The following is a 17,471-nucleotide window of genomic DNA, read 5'->3' as shown; positions in this document are numbered from 1 at the left end:
TACTTAGAAGTATCCATACTGAGATCCATACTTAGAAGTATCCATACTTAGAAGTATCCATACTTAGAAGTATCTATACTTAGAAGTATCCATACTGAGATCCATGAAGTATCCATACTTAGAAGTATCCATACTTAGAAGTATCCATACTGAGATCCATACTAGATCCATACTTAGAAGTATCCATACTTAGATTGATACTACATCCATACTTAGATGCATACTTAGATTGATAAATCAACTCTTTCTGTTTGAGTTCGTCGTTGACCGTTCTCCACGAGGCTCTCTTAGCATCTACTGCATTTTCGTAGGCAGCCGACAGTAAATTTCTTTCCTCTACAGTAAAGGTTACGCCCAATTGAACTACATTCTTCATTGCCCTAACCATGTCTATAAAAAAAACAGAGAGAATACCATTTCTATAATAACTATAATTAAAGATATTACAATGAAATTGAAAATAAAAACATCAATACATTGTGGCGATTAAAAATGACAACCAACCATATTTTAGGACAATTATTACTTTCTTAAGACCTTTATATGCTAAATTATTTTTCCTTTTAAAGAGATACTTTCTTTGCTTCTTTTCAGTGTCTAGTTAGGTAAATTAAGCTATATATTAGGTACACCTCGCCAGGACAACTATTTTTTAATCAAGTTTCATAATAATTTTTATATTTTAAATACAAACTTATACCATCATATTGTTCTGCTTTTTCGGCCAATTTAGCTGCGTACAAATGATCTTCTCTGGCTTTATCTAAAACTTTAAAAAAAATATATATAAGAGATGTGAACTCTGGTGCCTTCGTTAAAAAATAGGAACCTCTGCAGTACATACATATTTATATTAACATCATAATAGTAAAGTTATCGGGAGGCCATTTCCATTCGCCTTTCATGGGAACTAACCAAGTGGAATGAATAATTTAATAAATTCTCATACATTTCAAAGTGTTTTTTAATATTATTATCATAACTAGATGGTACGCTCGCTTCGCTCGCGTACCATCTAGGTCGTGCCCACAGATGGTTCTCGAATACATAATAATTTCAGCGTTAAAAAACTGGCGATTTCAAATGTACGTACCGCAGGACAATAATACATGTCGTTTACAGGAACGAATAAATAGACACTGTGATTTATGTACTGAACTAAAATTAGCACCCTGGGAATTACTTCCGAAAGAGAAACTTGTCACAAAATGAGACCAATTGTTTAAGTCAAATTTAAACAAACTTAATTTGTGTTTTGTATGTAACATTAGGGTTGAGGGATGGGAAAGAGGATGGGTGCAAAGAGGAACAATTTTTAAATATATTCTTTATCCATGTAGTAACGAAATATTAATTGTTTTCATGTTTTACAAATAATATACCACTAAACACAGTAAAACATTGCGATGTAATACTTTGTTGAAACTATCACCGTCCTAGTCGATTGAAATAGTACAGTACATGTAACGATACATCACTACGACGTGTATAATAATACTGTAGTTTATATAATGTAAAACAATTTGTGAAAACCACCCCTATTCGTGGCAAATCATAAATTCGATTTAATCGTCAATAAATATTAAATTATCTAACTCAACTTAATTAGTAGGCCTAATGGTTTTTAATTGTTTCTTAGAGCCAATTCATACTTAAGTTGGTTCCTAACCCTACCCACCAAAGTTGTTCTACGTTTAGGGCATGTGATGCACCGTAGGCCTATCCTCTACTGGCTTTACAACGCTACTCATGCCAGTGAGGGAAGGGTGATGATGTCACGTTGGTGGTTTAACTGCAATAATAAAGATTTGTACATAATATACGGCGACTGAAAACGCTAGCTCATTATCCGTTAAAAACAAATCTATATCCAACCTCTGCAGCACAGATTGAAAAAAAAATGGATCGAATTTCTGTTATGAGTATACAGTACTTGCCTTTACGACGCCTGAGGGAATAGACACTTGTGGAACAGAGAATGGAATGTTCCATTCATTTCAAATCAATACATTTGCATAAACGTAAAAATAGTATTTTTTTAAGAAAATCGGCATGTCTTCAACATTATGATACTGTACTCGAGCTGTTCAACCGGTTTTCAGCTATTAAAAACAATTATCGTAGGAGGAGATAGGAAAATGCGAAGCCTCCTCGCATTTTTGTGGCGGGTATTTTTCAAGATGGACATCCATTAGACAGTGTATACCACGATCGGAAAACACCCCTATTTGGGGCAAATCGTTGAACCTAAATTCGTTTTAATCGTCAATAACTAATTATCTAACTTAATTTAATTAGTAAACAGGGTTACATCAGGTGGTTAAAATCAGTACCGAAAGTACGAACCAACTTTATATACCATCGAGTAAAAATTCTAAAAGTAAGGCGCGATTTACCGAATTTTGCCCTTACGTAAATTTATATATAGATATTAAAATATCTTTTTATCGGTCTGTTTGGTATGAGAGGTTATTCATGCGAATTAGCAAGTGCGATAATTCAACGTTGTAGAATTTATTCCATTTTTTCAATTTGTTCTTAAATGTCCGGTGATTTTAAGCCGATTTTCCACTATACGAATTAGTTCGCGCGTGACGTCATTTTACTTTAGCTGCATGCGAAGAAGTAGTCACCGAATTGAAAGCGTCTTTTGAAGATGGGAAACATGAATATGCATGTGTAAAAGCTGGCGCTTTCGATTCGAGCGAACAAATTCGCCTTGTTGGAAATAGGCTTTAGACTAAAAATGTTGAATAAAAGGTGAAGCTCCTATAGTCTATAAGCCCAACGATAACATTCACAGGACGTATGTTGACTTCCTTTGTATAGGCCGTCATTTGAATACCATCCTACTTTGTACATTCGTCTTATGAATATTCAGTGCCACAGCTTATCTTTGTTACTAGAACCACATTGTTGTTTTAAAAAATCAGTGAGAACATTTACTCATTCCTCCTGTGTCATTGGGCAAATATGTATGTATTATCCTCAGTCTGTCGTCAATATATAAATAATACAACAATATTAATGTCATCAACATACCATCGGTTTCACACCTACAGAATTATTTTATTATTTTGTTAAGTTTAGTTTAGTTAATCTGAATTATTCTGAATTTAAGTCAACGTCAATTACAAAGAAAACGACTAAATAACAAAATAAATCTTTTATTTTATTTATTCACATTATTTTTACAAAACAAACAATTGCTGATGTAAACAAAACAGATTTTGAATGACAATAACAGTTTATTCTTTGCAAACATGTTCGCTGACGTCATTCTTTACTGTGTTTGTGCATAGAGATTATAATACATTTATACATTGCACTATGACGTAACAACACGACGATATGCGTACATCACTTATTGTATTACTGTGATTTTTTGTTGATATTGTTAGTGACTCGCTATCGTAGGCATGTTATCTTTAATGACAATTATTATAACAGGAAAAGTGCATTAATTTAGCCTTTAGATAAGAATTCTTGTTTCAATATCTATAGCCTATTTGTATGCATTTTTAAATAATTCATTAAAAATAATGTATTAGCTGCGCAATGCATAACATAGATATCAACATTAATGCATAACATAGATATCAACATTAATGGAAACAATGAATATTGAATATTTTACAACAAAACTTTAGTGCTTATTTACTTATGACGTCAGTGTTACGTATCTACTGACATAAGTTTTTGTATTTGTACGCGTTTTTAGTACGTGTCACGTCAATGCGATGAAACAAATTTAGATACGCGCGCGCGTTCAAATGCGGATGAATCTACATGTACTTTGACAAATAGTTAGAGAAGTTATCTAAAGTAGTTCTTGATATATAAAATAATTATATAAACTATATTACAGTGACGTAACATAAATCTTTGTACAAATATGGCTAGCTTGACTAGAATTCTCCCAGATTGAAGTATAAGAGCACAAAACATCACTACTGAAATACTGAAAACACATTCTACATTTCAACTGCGTTGTTTAAATTTGGACATATCTGGGTAATTATTTTATTGTAGTACTGGGTCTTTGATAATTGTAGAATTAATTAGATTTTGTTTTTAGCTCCTGTTTGGCAGTGACTGTTTATATCTACATTTTTATTTTGTCTATAGGCTACGTTTTTGAAGAATACTTCCTATAATAATATAATAATAATTCCTGTAAATTCCTAAAGCTTGGCTCCCATTATGACGCAACACACGACGTACGCGCAACGCACGTAATTTGACCAATCACAAACGAAAGGATAGAATCGTACGCGTCGCTTGTGATTGAAACAACCTACTGTACTTCTGTACCTTTTACGTACTTGCGTTACGGTCTAGTTACGTTATGTTACGTTGCGTTACGGTCTAGTTGGAACCAAGCTTCAATCCACAAATCCAGAATTGTCGCTGTAATTTTGTACCCCCTAAACCGCCCTCTATCCTCCACCCGCCCTGTATTCGGTCCAATGAATTATATTCAAAGTCTACTGTTTGGTTTCGGTGGTAATGTTACTGTGTGTCCGATGTGACAGTAATATTTTGTGAGATTCTGGTTGCAGAGTAATTCCATCTCGAGGTTGAAGATTGATTTTTGGTTCATTCTCCGGTAGACTCAGGTCAAACGTGTGTATGAGATTCGTGTAGAATAAGAACACCGTGCTTTTAGCAAGAGCCTCACCAGGACATCTTCTATTACCTGAAAAAATAATAACGATGCTATTAGGAACTTGGTTGCAATGCTGTACGTTTGCAAGGCGGCTAGTCTGGGTTCCAGAGAGAATTTTTCATTTTTGTTGATTAATAGATCGAAATGTGTACTAAAAATGGTACCATCGTCTACTTGTGAGAAAACACACTGAATGTTTGCGAAACGTCGTTGTAAGTACCACTTTTAATACTTTTTAATCTATTGGATCAACAAAAAAGAAACATTCTCTCCTAAAGCTCTGTCTACACTATCAAACTTTATGTGACATAAAAAATGTGATGTACCCAAATATGGTGGTGATATGCCAATATAGGCCCCTAATGATAGTTATATGACATCATCATGTCCATATATGGGCCCATCACATTTTTTTGTCACATATAAAGTTTAATAGTGTAGACAGAGAGCTTAAGATAAGTATAGTTGGGAACTTGGCTAGGCGTTTCTGGAGTAGTAATAGCTTAAAGTTAAGACGGAACGCCATTCTCAACTTTACTTGACTTCCCGGTTTTGATAACCATGACCCAGGGAATAGATATACCAACAGGACACTGTTTTGCCTTGCCAAAATAGGAACTCGTAACAGTCCTTTGATCTTATGACTGGCTGCAAATACAAACAGTACTGTACACTATGGAAATATTCTCCGCAGCGCGCAGTGTCAGTTAAAGGGCGCAGAAAAGATCGTGTCGCGGTCACAGGTAAACCCTTTATTCTCCGTAGCTGTTTTTTTTTATTTCCTTGAACTACCGACACTACGAGTACGACCTTGTTTTCGACGGATATTAGCTGTCAACGCGTGGATGTCAATAATGTCCGTTCTTGAATTGTAAAACTGTTTCCTCAATACTATGCCTACAATACCTTTCACGATTTACCAGGATGAGAAGGCACCAGGTGACAACCGGAATTGGAGACATCACTAGACCGCCAAAATATGACGTGGCACTGTCCGCGTTTGTTAACCCGAAGAAATGTATAGCCTTCTCTAAAAGTCAAATAAAAAAACCACGCGCGACATCCGATAGCTTGATTCTCACTTTGGACGTAACGCAATGACGTAATTAACTGCACCACCGTAATTTGATCAATCACGACGCGACTACGTCATTGCGTTACGTGCAAGTGTGAACCAAGCCCTGTCTTTACGTATCGCATAGTTACACGCAAACCAAATGAAGGACGTCGCACAACGCAATCAACTTGATTCATTATAAGCGACGTCAACTCATCCGATCCGTCGCTCGTGATTGGTCAAGATAATTTCTGCATTGTGTGTCCCAGAGTGTTAACTTTAATTCGCCAATCACAACCCCGCAAACTATCCGTACGTCAGTGACATCATGCGTTACATTTATTATCATCAATATTTAAACGCGCGCGTAGTGCTTTTTTCGGCGGTATGCATACACATGATGTTAAAAGATATAGCGTGCTTACCTATTCCAAATGGTATCCATTGTTTCGGGAGGATGACTTTGCTGCGATCTTCATTCAAGAACCTTTCCGGCTTGAATTCTTCGGGGTTTTCCCAGGTAGAAGGATCGTGCATTATTGAGTACAGGTTACCAATCACTTGAACGCCCTCATCGAGGTGGTATCCATTCAATTCGACTGCTTTCGTTGTAGAATGAGGTACACCTTGAATTTACAAAATAAAAATGTTAGCATTAAAAAAAATACCACGACATCGCAATGAGACACTTAATTACGTGTGCGCACTTAATTGCATGTACGCACATAATGACGTGTACGCATATAATGACGTGTAGGCACTTAAGGACGTTACGCACATATAATTTAAAAACAAAATAATGTCCATCCAGTGCGCAAATGCCAATTGGCAATTCCTAATATATAGTCTGTGCAAAAAGCTTCCGTTGCTTTATCGTGATATTTTATATAGCCCCGCCAACCCGGCGCCTACTTATGACAACGTATAGAACCTACCAAGAGCAACCGAACTAGCCATGCGCATAACTTCGTAAATAGTTGCGCACGTGTACGGTAAATTATCCATGTCGTCCAAGAAAACATTTCGTTGAGAACCGACCGCCGTGTCAATTTCCTCCTGAATCTTACGCTGCACATCCTTGTACGCGACGGTGTACGCTAGTAAAAACATCAACGTTGAAGTCGTCGTGTCGGTACCTCCGGCAATTAAGTCTACAACGGTGAATAGCAGTGTCTCTCTACACATTGTAGTTTCTTCTTCGTTATCATTTTTCCTGTTCATCTCTATGAAATACGCATCGATAAAACTCTTAGCTTCGGTGGGGTTATCCGTAGAAGGTTGGACTAACCGTTCGTCGACAAACAAACAGAATTCATCATATAGTTTATGAAAGGCGTTGAAAGACGTAAATGGGAGGTGCCTGAGGTACGGGAGGTAGTTGAAGATACCAGCAGAGCCCATCATGTCTAAACAATACCTCGTAATTCGCTGAAGATTTATAAAGTTCTCGTCAGTGTATTCAAACCGTTCACCAAACGCAATAGAATAGATGATATTGGCGACTGCATTGTTGGTCAGCTGACCCATGTAATATGGTTTATCGACCATGTTCGATAAGTCTGATAGGTAAAAGTCCACCTCTGTCATTATGCGTCCCTGTATACTACGTCTACCCATTCCAAAATGGCGGAGGAGTTTAACTGTGAATTTGCGATGTTCTTTCCAAGACTGTCCGTAATATGCACATCCTATACCTATAAAAGAAGTATAATAATATTCAGTATTGTACCAATATTTCATCATTATTTTTAATATTAAATAAATGTTTTGAATATCATTTTATTACAATAATACGCCGAAAATTAACAAAAATTAAACCGTACTCCACAATACACCCCTCAATCTCCCGGAATTCTCTTGCACCAACCTTCCCCCACTCTCACCAGTTTTCTTTCAATCTTCCCCACTTTGCCTCTCCCAATCTTCCCCACTCTTTTCTCAATCTCCCCAACTCTTTCTCAATCTCCCCCACTCTTTCTCAATCTCCCCACTCTTTCTCAATCTTCCCCCACTCTTTCTCAATCTCCCACACTCTTTCTCAATCTTCCCCACTCTTTCTCAATCTCCGCACTCCCCTTCGCCTCAAACCGGGCAGCAAACTTTCCTTTTCACTATAGCTTTCATTAAATATTCTATTTTATATTGCATTGTCGCAATTGTATTGACATTAATATCGAGTTACAAGCATAATAATAGTGTGTATAATATTGGGATTTTTAGTTAAAGCGTTTAAAGGTCGTACTTCCACAGTTTACAACTTCCTGGATAGTATTGTACAAAAAGTGAGTGTCATTGTCCATTGTGTATTAACTTAAATTGTAACTGTAAGCTGTCAATTGTAAACACAAGTTCGCGTTCACACAGAAGAATCTTGACCTATTGCAAGTCTAATAATAGATTCAGGAAATAAATTCCGTGATGACCTTCATACATTATTTACTTGTAAGCATACATTATTATGGTATGCCAGACCATACAGAATACGTAGACTAAAATATTGTACTGTGTAATTTATTACCCCTGCTGATATTATAATATAGTGCATTACGCTGAGGCCATAGCGGGTGCGTGCCATAGGCTATTTTCACAAACCGTGGGCCGCCTCACTGTGCTGCATAGACACGCTCCAAGCAGTGAGGTATACCTACCTGCTCCAAGTCTGTTTATTGTCTCTTTTGTATGTTAGTTCGCCAGTTGACGTGAAAATACACAAACTCAAATAGTATAGGCTACATTATGTGTTAGTAACATCCAGGGTAGGCATGATTCACGAAGCCAATCTCTTTACTAATATTAAGACAAAACTCCGTCTGGAAACCAGACGATGTGCTTGATTGAGAGAGATGTCGTATTAGTTTGCATCTCTCTGATTAAATAAATGCTTTGATAGTCTGATTAATATTGAAGGCATTAGGCATGTCTATCAATGTTTTATATGTACTATATAGGCCTATTATTAAACTACCATATGTCTCTATCTGTAGGCCTACTCGGGTTATATGAATAATTATAGTACCATTGAAATCCATTATAATTCGGTAGACAATGGTCTAACCATGACAGCTTGTCAACGTCAGTATGCCTTAAACAGGTCATTACCGGAGCAGTTCATAGGCTTACATACATACGTATAGTTTATGTTCATGTAGTTTTTTATATAGATCATTCACCGATAGTTCATTAATTATACTTTCTATTTTTTTGTGCGAACTCTTCGACTTTGGCTGAGACTAATGTCATAAATAAGAGTATCCAAATAGCAACTTAGAATATGCGCCTTAAAGTTGAAATATTAAAATAATAACCACACAGTTTAAAAGAATATCTGATGTGAGTGAGGTTTAAAAGCCTCGAGGAATGTGTCAGATATACGGAGGCCTAATTGGTATCTAATCAAAACACATCGTACTGCGTGCTATAGGCTACTACCAATTATCAATTATGAGAAAGTGACAGTGACCTGTGATGCAACATAATTAGGCCTATATAATATGAAAACTGAACTTACCTCGGCCTTTACTCAACTCAAACATTGTCACAGAAGGTCGGCCACTAAACAAATGACCCGGCTGACAAAAAGCTTGCTTCAGTAACTCAAAATCTGAGATGAAAATCGTAGGAACATTTCCCATTTTTCCTGCGAATATTCCACCATACCTCTTGGCCATGCGACTGAGAATCTTGTATGGAGCTTTGCCTGCTAAACTCGGTAACATACCAACGATAGGCCATTCTCTTGGTCCTCGAGGTGGTGATACTTGCTTCTTTTCTTGGAAGCATTGCAGTAATTTGTAAGTAAGGAAAAACACTACTGCAAATACAAGATACAGTTGCAGCTTGTAGCCGGAGAAACAACCAGATAGGGTTTCAAGGATTATTTCCATACTGTATTGATGTTACGACGACGACGAGGACCGCGAGCAGTATGATAAAATCAATGAACCACGAATGTTTATAGGCCTATGCTAATGACGTCACATTAGTACTTAATTCCCACTTGGACCCGTTTACGGTTCTGAATCGTTTGTGATTTGTCAAATCTTTGCGTTGCGCTTACGTACGTAAATCCATTTTTTTTGCGTTCTAATAAGTCATCAATCAATCAATCAATCAATCAATCAAAGTAACATTTATTTATCTTATAATTTCATAGTAAATAAAAATTAACAGTAAATATGATTAAAAATGAGGACCCAGCTTCTTTCTCTTATGTATGCAAATATTGTTAAAATAATATCTATTGATTTTGCTCTGCGTTTTATTGACTGTTGAAAATTGAATGTTTTAAATTACGAGACATAGGCTTATGTAGTATAGTGATTTACGTAGTACTGTGTGTAAATATAAGAAGTATGGCTTATGGTGGTTTATGGTTTATTGTTTGTGTTTTGTCTAAAAACCGATACCGTACAACGAAGTACGATTTGCTTTGTTGGGCCAATGGGCATACACAATGGTAGACGCACTAAGCATTGTACTTGTAAGTTGCCTTGTGGGGCCAATGGCCGTACACAATGGTAGACGCACTAAGCATTGTACTTAAAGTTTAAAAATAGTTTAACTGACATGAACCACAAATTGGTAAATAATGTATCATCCTGCTTGTTTTTTCTAAATGTTTTATACAATCGTAAAAAAATATGAAAAAAGTACAATATGTCTAGTGCGGTCATTAAACAATAGTACCGTAGTGTAGGCCCAATGTTTGCGGAGTGTATACAGTCAAGGGAAAATCGCCAACAGCTTCCTACTTTCTAGGAGTTTTTTATCAGATAAATAATCGATTATTGTTTTAACTCTTGTAACATGACCACAGATATTTTCTGTTTACTAAAAGGAAGTACAAATGTTGTTTGTCTGACTTTTCGGTATTAATACAAGGCCTACTTTTTTATGTATATCATACAATATGTATTAAGCTTGGTTCCCAGTAGCGACGTAAAGTAACGCAACCTACGCAACGTAAGAATATGTCCTTTCAATAAGTGTGTTTGCCCCCGCCTGCGTGAAATCAAACCTGTGACTTTACAGCACTGTTGCATCGTCAGTTCCCACTTGTGATTACGCAACAGCACTTTGCGTCAATACGTCATAGCGTTGCGTTTCGTCGCTAGTGGGAACCACGCTTTACTGTGTAATTTACTTATTTAAATAAACCGTAAACAAGCATTAGAAGTGTATAGTGTTTTTAAATATTTTTAAACGTTTACATTCTTTTTATTCCTTTTTGTCAAATTAAAAATGTTAATAAAGTATACACAGCAACAAAATCTTAAAAACACAACAAATAAGTAAAATGAGAAAATTATTTAAATATTTTTTTTTTATTTTGGTAAAACTAATTAATACATTTTAAGCCTATTAGGGGAAACATTCAGTAACATTTCATACGTCATAATTCGCGGGAAACATCAATGATCCATGGTTGAACGCACGTAACCTGGTTTAATCAGGGAAGAGTTAAATTACCTCTTCCCTGGTTTAATGTCCGCCTTGCTAATCCGGTTCCTAAACCGGATCCTAAACATGTATAGGAGTGAACGCACATTAAACATCTATGTCTTTTTTTAATCATCGTTAGAGTAATACAACAAGAAATATTTCTTTGTGTTGATTTGCTTGTAGTATTCCAACGAAGTTGTTTAACAAATATTACCGATTGTTTAATTGTTAGTAAGAATATCACAAACCGATTGTTTAATTGTTGGTAAGAATATCACAAACCGATTGTTTTATTCGTAGAAACTATAAATATTAATCAATTAATAATAATATTGATTGATTCGGAAAACTCTTTCATAACAGCGGCAGACATTAATAATGTTGCTTTCTCAAACAATATTACGAAAAATATTATTATTATTATGAATATCGATAACCGCTATTGTTTTATTCGTCAAAATTAACTTTAACTAATTCGCCATGCAATGTAGGCCTACCACTGAGCATGCGATGTACAAGCAACGCAAGTGAGTTGACCAATCACAAGCCAGGATTTGGATAATATGTATGGTTGATCAAATTATTTACGTTACGCTCACATTTTTGCGTGCGTCCAACCAAGCTTAAACAATAATAATTACATTATAGGTCGTCTACGCGTGACGCAGTGGTATTTCAAAAGAAACTGAAAACAATTAATTTAATTATGTTTATTTGCCGCCAATGAAAGGGTAAATATCTGGAATTATTCACGCTGAAAAAATGATGAAATGAAAGTATGTGGTCGCGCGTCTGGTTTCGTTTTCATCAACAATAGAGGATTCTTGTTATTTTGATATTCATATGATTACTGTAAGATCCAAATAATAATGTAAATAAGACTTATGTATGTATACATTTTGGGCGCGTCTCTGTCTGCTAACAAAAACAGTCAAACTTCTGCAAGCTACCGTACGCCTCGCACTTTTCGATGATGTTGTGGAGGGAGTAGGAGGGGTGTAGGGCCTAAAATTAACATAGTGACATTAGGAGCCTTCTCTCCAATGTCACATGATTCCAATTGACGTACAATCGAGTATTACCAACATCGTCGCGTTACGTAGATACTTTCGTTTCTATCGTCGTGACGCATTGGCTTAGAATCATGTGAAAAGTATGCGGGTAGTCGTCAACTTAAAATTAGTACCATAGTGCAAGGCATTCTAACAATAGGATGCTAAGCTCCGGATATCAAAGGGTTTATCTGTCATTGCGACATGCGGATAAGTTCCTCACCCATAGGAGAAACCGCGGGCCGCGGAGAAGAATTAGGCCTACATTGTACAGTATTGTTGGTATTTGTCGCAGCCAGACATAAGATAAAAGGACTGTTACGAGTTCCTATCTTGACTAGGCGAACTCAGTGTCCTTAGATCGCCTTGCATAGTGTATAATTATTTTACACTACAGACAAATTACTCCCCGGAGTGGTGATGTCGTAATGGTAAACATTCAACTGGCTCGAATTATTTAGAGAAAAGAAAGTATCAAACGATAAACGATAACAGAGAAACAAATCACAATTCAACATAAACTGAGTTTACAAAATATCATTTCACATCGGAATTCATGATATCAGCGGAATATCGTTAATGATTGCAGAATAAAACTGTTAAACTTTCTCTTTCTAGCTCTCAACACATTCCTAATTTATCTAGTTGTAATCCCAAGATGCATTGTGATTTATAAATATTTTTTTTACGCAGCGGAAAAGTTCGAGCATGGATTAAAACATGCCGTATCTCGGGCGGTATCTCGAAACAGCATAATTATAATATCATTCATGTTTCGAGTAAACGAATAATTACGATTTGTGGTATAGAGGGCGACAAACTTGTATTTACAAAACTCATATTGAACGAAACGCCCTCAATGTACAAATTCTCACGTGCTTAATGTGGGTTTTTTATTGATTTCTTTAGAATAGAATCGGATCCACCTTACATCACGCTACTGCATTAGGAAAACGAGCCCTATTTAACGTGAGCTTTTAGTACCCCGGCTAACCCGGGGTACTATAATTGCCTGTAATTGTTTTGACCCTGATCAGTCTTGTTGATGGGTAATTAACAGAACAGTGGCCATCAATCATGCAGGAAAGTATCTGGGTACTAAAAGAGGCCAAGCCCACTTTGTTTGCCAACAGCCAATCACCGACAGCATCAGGTTTCAGTTACAGCATGTTTTAATGATTAGGTAATAGTTTGATTTCATGAAATAAATGAATATTTATATAATAGCCTTTTCACGCCTTATAATTATTTAAGTAAGCCTTTATTTCCATGTTTCCTTTTCGATTTTGTACATTTTAACAACATTGTATGGGGAGCTACAAAGTTCAACCTTAAATTGAGTAGTCAAGCGATCAACCAATTACAATTGAATAATTTTAATTTTATTAATTTACCAATGAAATACATAGCCTACTACAAATTGATTCTGAAATAAACTGGGATGGTGCGATGGGATTTGGTAGGGATGTCAAGAGGTACACCATCACATCAGACTCGGGCTGACTTATAATGTAAAACTTCCTGGTACAAATTCTAACCCCGGCTCTATGACGGTTTTCAAATGCAGTTAAAACATACCCCCAGTTCACATTACTCATGTGGTCATTGATACTAACCCCAGCAAATCACTAAGCCTCCAACCCCTCTAACCTCTGCACACTGTGATTTTTTAAAATATAGTTTAAAACCTTCCCAGTACAATTGTGGTCATACAATCACAAAATATTGTGCTACCTACATTTGAGAAAGTGTGCAATCCATTAAAAAAATTGTGCTCCTCTTTGAGAAATTGTGCAATATGCAACATTCAGGAAATTGTGCTACCTTTTTGAGAAATAATTGTGCTAACCATTCGGGAAATTGTGCTACCTCTTTGAGAAATTGTGCTACCCATTCGGGAAATTGTGCTACCTCTTTGAGAAATTGTGCTAACCATTCGGGAAATTGTGCTACCTCTTTGAGAAATTGTGCTAACCATTCGAGAAATTGTGCTACCCATTCGGGAAATTGTGCTACCTCTTTGAGAAATTGTGCTAACCATTCGGGAAATTGTGCTACCTCTTTGAGAAATTGTGCAATCCATTTCGGAAATTGTGCTACCTCTTTGAGAAATTATGCAATCCATTCGGGAGATTTTGTGCTACCTCTTTGAGCAATTGTGCTAACCATTCGGGAAATTGTGCTACCTCTTTGAGAAATTGTGCTAGCCATTTGGGAAATTGTGCTACCTCTTTGAGAAATTGTGCTAACCATTCGGGAAATTGTGCTACCTCTTTGAGAAATTGTGCTAACCATTCGGGAAATTGTGCTACCTCTTTGAGAAATTGTGCTAATCATTTGGGAAATTGTGCTAACCATTTGGGAAATTGTGCTACCTCTTTGAGACATTGTGCTAACCATTCGGGAAATTGTGCTACCTCTTTGAGAAATTGTGCTAACCATTCGGGAAATTGTGCTAACCATTCGGGAAATTGTGCTACCTCTTTTTTTGAGAAATTGTGCAATCCATTCCGGAAGTTGTGCTACCTCTTTGAGAAATTGTACGTACGGTATACCTATTTGAGAAATTGTGCTATCTTTTTCACATTTTTTCATCCCCTTCATAATCCATATTCCTATATCTTACCATGCACCAACTCATTCCAAATGTTAAAGGATACAAGATATACTGTGACGGGATTTAATATATGTGCCAACAATACTTTATCGCATTATGCAGGTTCACATTTTTAGTCGCGTGGACGCGACTCTATAGTTCACTATGTCGGTCAGTCTGTCGGTCTGTCTGTCTGTCGGTCCGGTATCACTATGCATGTTATCGCTTTCTGACCTTATCTTGATATCAGTTTAATCTAGCTAAGTCAATTTTTCACAGTATATTCCTTATGGCCAGGAATCGATGTGGTTATGTTTTCACGGTGCGCAATAAAAAATTACGCGGTCTACGTACGATTTAACGAAATCACGTTTGTAATCAAATTTTTGCGCGCGCACTGCGCATTAAATGTTATTGCGCACTCTTTTTGCCCGATTTCTGTTTTCTTGACTTACTTTTCAACTAGAAATTACGTTATATGAGCACGTCAAAAGTGACAGGCTACGCACGTGTAAATTAAAAAAATATAAATGTTTTTAAACATTTCAACATTTTTACACATGTTCAGTAATTTCGATCAGTATAGTTCACTATGTCGGTCTGTCTGTCGGTCGGTCCGGTATCACTATGCATTGTAGCACGCGACTTAATGGCTGTTGGCCTTGTTTTTTAACGGACAGGAATTTTTTAAGAATATATACTCTATAAAATTTCATTCAAATTAGGCCCATAATATATGTTTACATGGCAATTGTTAATTTTCAAATTAAAATAAATATATAACATGCACATACAGATTTTATTCAGTGTATTAATTACAGTATCTGATTTTTTAGTTAATCGTTAAAATAATGATATCCTGGCCTATAACAAAAATGTTCCATCTGTAACATTAACAACCATTTTTAGTCGCGTGGAAGCGACTCTATAGTTCACTATGTCGGTCGGTCGGTCTGTCTGTCTGTCTGTCGGTCTGTCTGTCGGTCTGTCTGTCGGTCTGTCTGTCTGTCTGTCGGTCCGTTATCACTATGCGTTTTATCGCTTTCTGACCTTATCTTGATATCAGTTTAATCTAGCTAGGTCAATTTTACACAGTATATTCCTTATGGCCAGGAATCAATGTGGTTATGTTTTTACGGTGCGCAATAAAAAATTACGCGATCTACGCACGATTTAACGAAATCACGTTTGTAATCATATCTTCACAACCATGAATCACAATTAAATAAAATTTGGTACTCATAAATTTCAGGGCATAAAATATCATCATATGGCAATACAATTACGTGCGTAGCGCATGTAACGCATGCGTACGCGCGCTTAACATTTTCAAAATTTATTTTCGATGAAATAAGAGTACATTTCAGGCAATTTTAAGCGTTTACAAAATTGCCATGAGTGCGCATATTTTTGCGCGCGCACTGCGCGTTAAATGTTATTGCGCACTCTTTTTGCCCGATTTCTGTTTTCTTGACTTACTTTTCAACTCGAAATTACGTTATACGAGCACGTCGAAAGTGACAGGCTACGCACGTGTAAATTAAAAAAAATAAATGTTTTTAAACATTTCAACATTTTTAAACATGTTCAGTAATTTCGGTCAGTATAGTTCATTATGTCGGTCGGTCGGTCTCTCTGTCTGTCTGTCTGTCGGTCTGTCGGTCTGTCTGTCGGTCTGTCGGTCTGTCTGTCGGTCCGGTATCACTATGCATTGTAGCACGCGACTTAATGGCTGTTGGCCTTGTTTAATATTTACTTAGACCTAATCTATTGATTACAATTCAGGAGTTACAAATTAAGAGTTAACATTTTTGGTATCATTACTTCACACAACTTAGACAAACAAATGTCACATTAATGTGTAATAAAAACTGAAATTATGTATTGAGAAAAACATAAATATATATTTCCTCCATAAATGTGCATACAATTGGGGTATACTCAAGAAAAGGGGTTTATAATTGAGACATAAAGTAACTATTATATAAAATATGATTATAAAATACAGTATTTAATTGTTTGCTTATAATTTGAAATAGTATTACTGTACTCTAGGCCTATATATTTAATATTAGAGGGGTGGCAAATCCATAGAGATCATTTTGAGATCTCAGCTGAAGAACATGAAATAGTTTATAAATATAGTTTTAATTTCAAAACAAAAGTTTTTGCTTTTCCAGCGATTTTAGTCAGGGTGCACAAAACACACATTTTTAATTTAAACTCATCTCTACAGTTCATTCTTTGGCTCCCTGCTGTTAGATTAGAACTGACCTTGCTAACCACAAGGCCACTTGCATTCTTTAATTTTGTGTGCAAAAAATTTACCCATGGTATAATGGTGGTTTCTAAATACAATGAGTGACCAATTCCTAAATAGGCTGTGCATTGCAGCCAATCAGAAGCAAGGAAGGCTGAGCCTGGAAGATGAACAAGGTGTTACGTGATTTATTAATTGACTAAGACATTAATGACTGGCTTTAGGCAAAAATAAACAAGTAAGATGCCAGAGGCAAAAGCTCACGCTAAATAGGGCTCGTTTTCCTAATGGACTCCGAAGTTTGGATAAGTACGACGAACCCTGATTTTTAAATAAATATTTTAACAAAATTAATCAATAACACTAAATAAAAATTGAATGGAGGTGTAAAACAT

The 17,471-nt window shown here is 36.1% G+C and overlaps 1 protein-coding gene across 1 annotated transcript; it reads right to left on the bottom strand.

Annotated features, from left to right (window-relative positions):
• Positions 1–4,191: 4,191 nt before the first annotated feature.
• On the bottom strand, positions 4,192–9,663 carry LOC140044424 (cytochrome P450 2U1-like). The gene is made up of 4 exons (XM_072088923.1): positions 9,235–9,663; positions 6,662–7,420; positions 6,152–6,352; positions 4,192–4,699 (listed from the first exon to the last, which is right to left on the bottom strand). The coding sequence occupies exons 1-4, from the start codon at positions 9,608–9,610 to the stop codon at positions 4,488–4,490; spliced, it is 1,548 nt and encodes a 515-aa protein (XP_071945024.1). The 5' UTR covers positions 9,611–9,663; the 3' UTR covers positions 4,192–4,487.
• Between the last annotated feature and the right edge of the window lie 7,808 nt (positions 9,664–17,471).

The sequence above is a fragment of the Antedon mediterranea genome, chromosome 3, assembly GCF_964355755.1.
Source record: "Antedon mediterranea chromosome 3, ecAntMedi1.1, whole genome shotgun sequence".
Lineage (NCBI taxonomy): Eukaryota > Metazoa > Echinodermata > Crinoidea > Comatulida > Antedonidae > Antedon > Antedon mediterranea.
The sequence above is the reverse complement of the archived record's forward strand: the minus strand, read 5'-3'. Positions and strand labels throughout refer to the sequence as shown.

Excerpts from the sequence above, each read along its gene's own strand:
- LOC140044424 (XM_072088923.1), bottom strand. The coding sequence starts at position 9,610 with ATGGAAATAATCCTTGAAACCCTATCTGGTTGTTTCTCCGGCTACAAG. Across the intron at positions 7,421-9,234 it reads TGAGTTGAGTAAAGGCCGAG|GTATAGGATGTGCATATTAC; the intron begins GTAAGTTCAGTT and ends CTTCTTTTATAG. Across the intron at positions 6,353-6,661 it reads GGCTAGTTCGGTTGCTCTTG|GTGTACCTCATTCTACAACG; the intron begins GTAGGTTCTATA and ends TGTAAATTCAAG.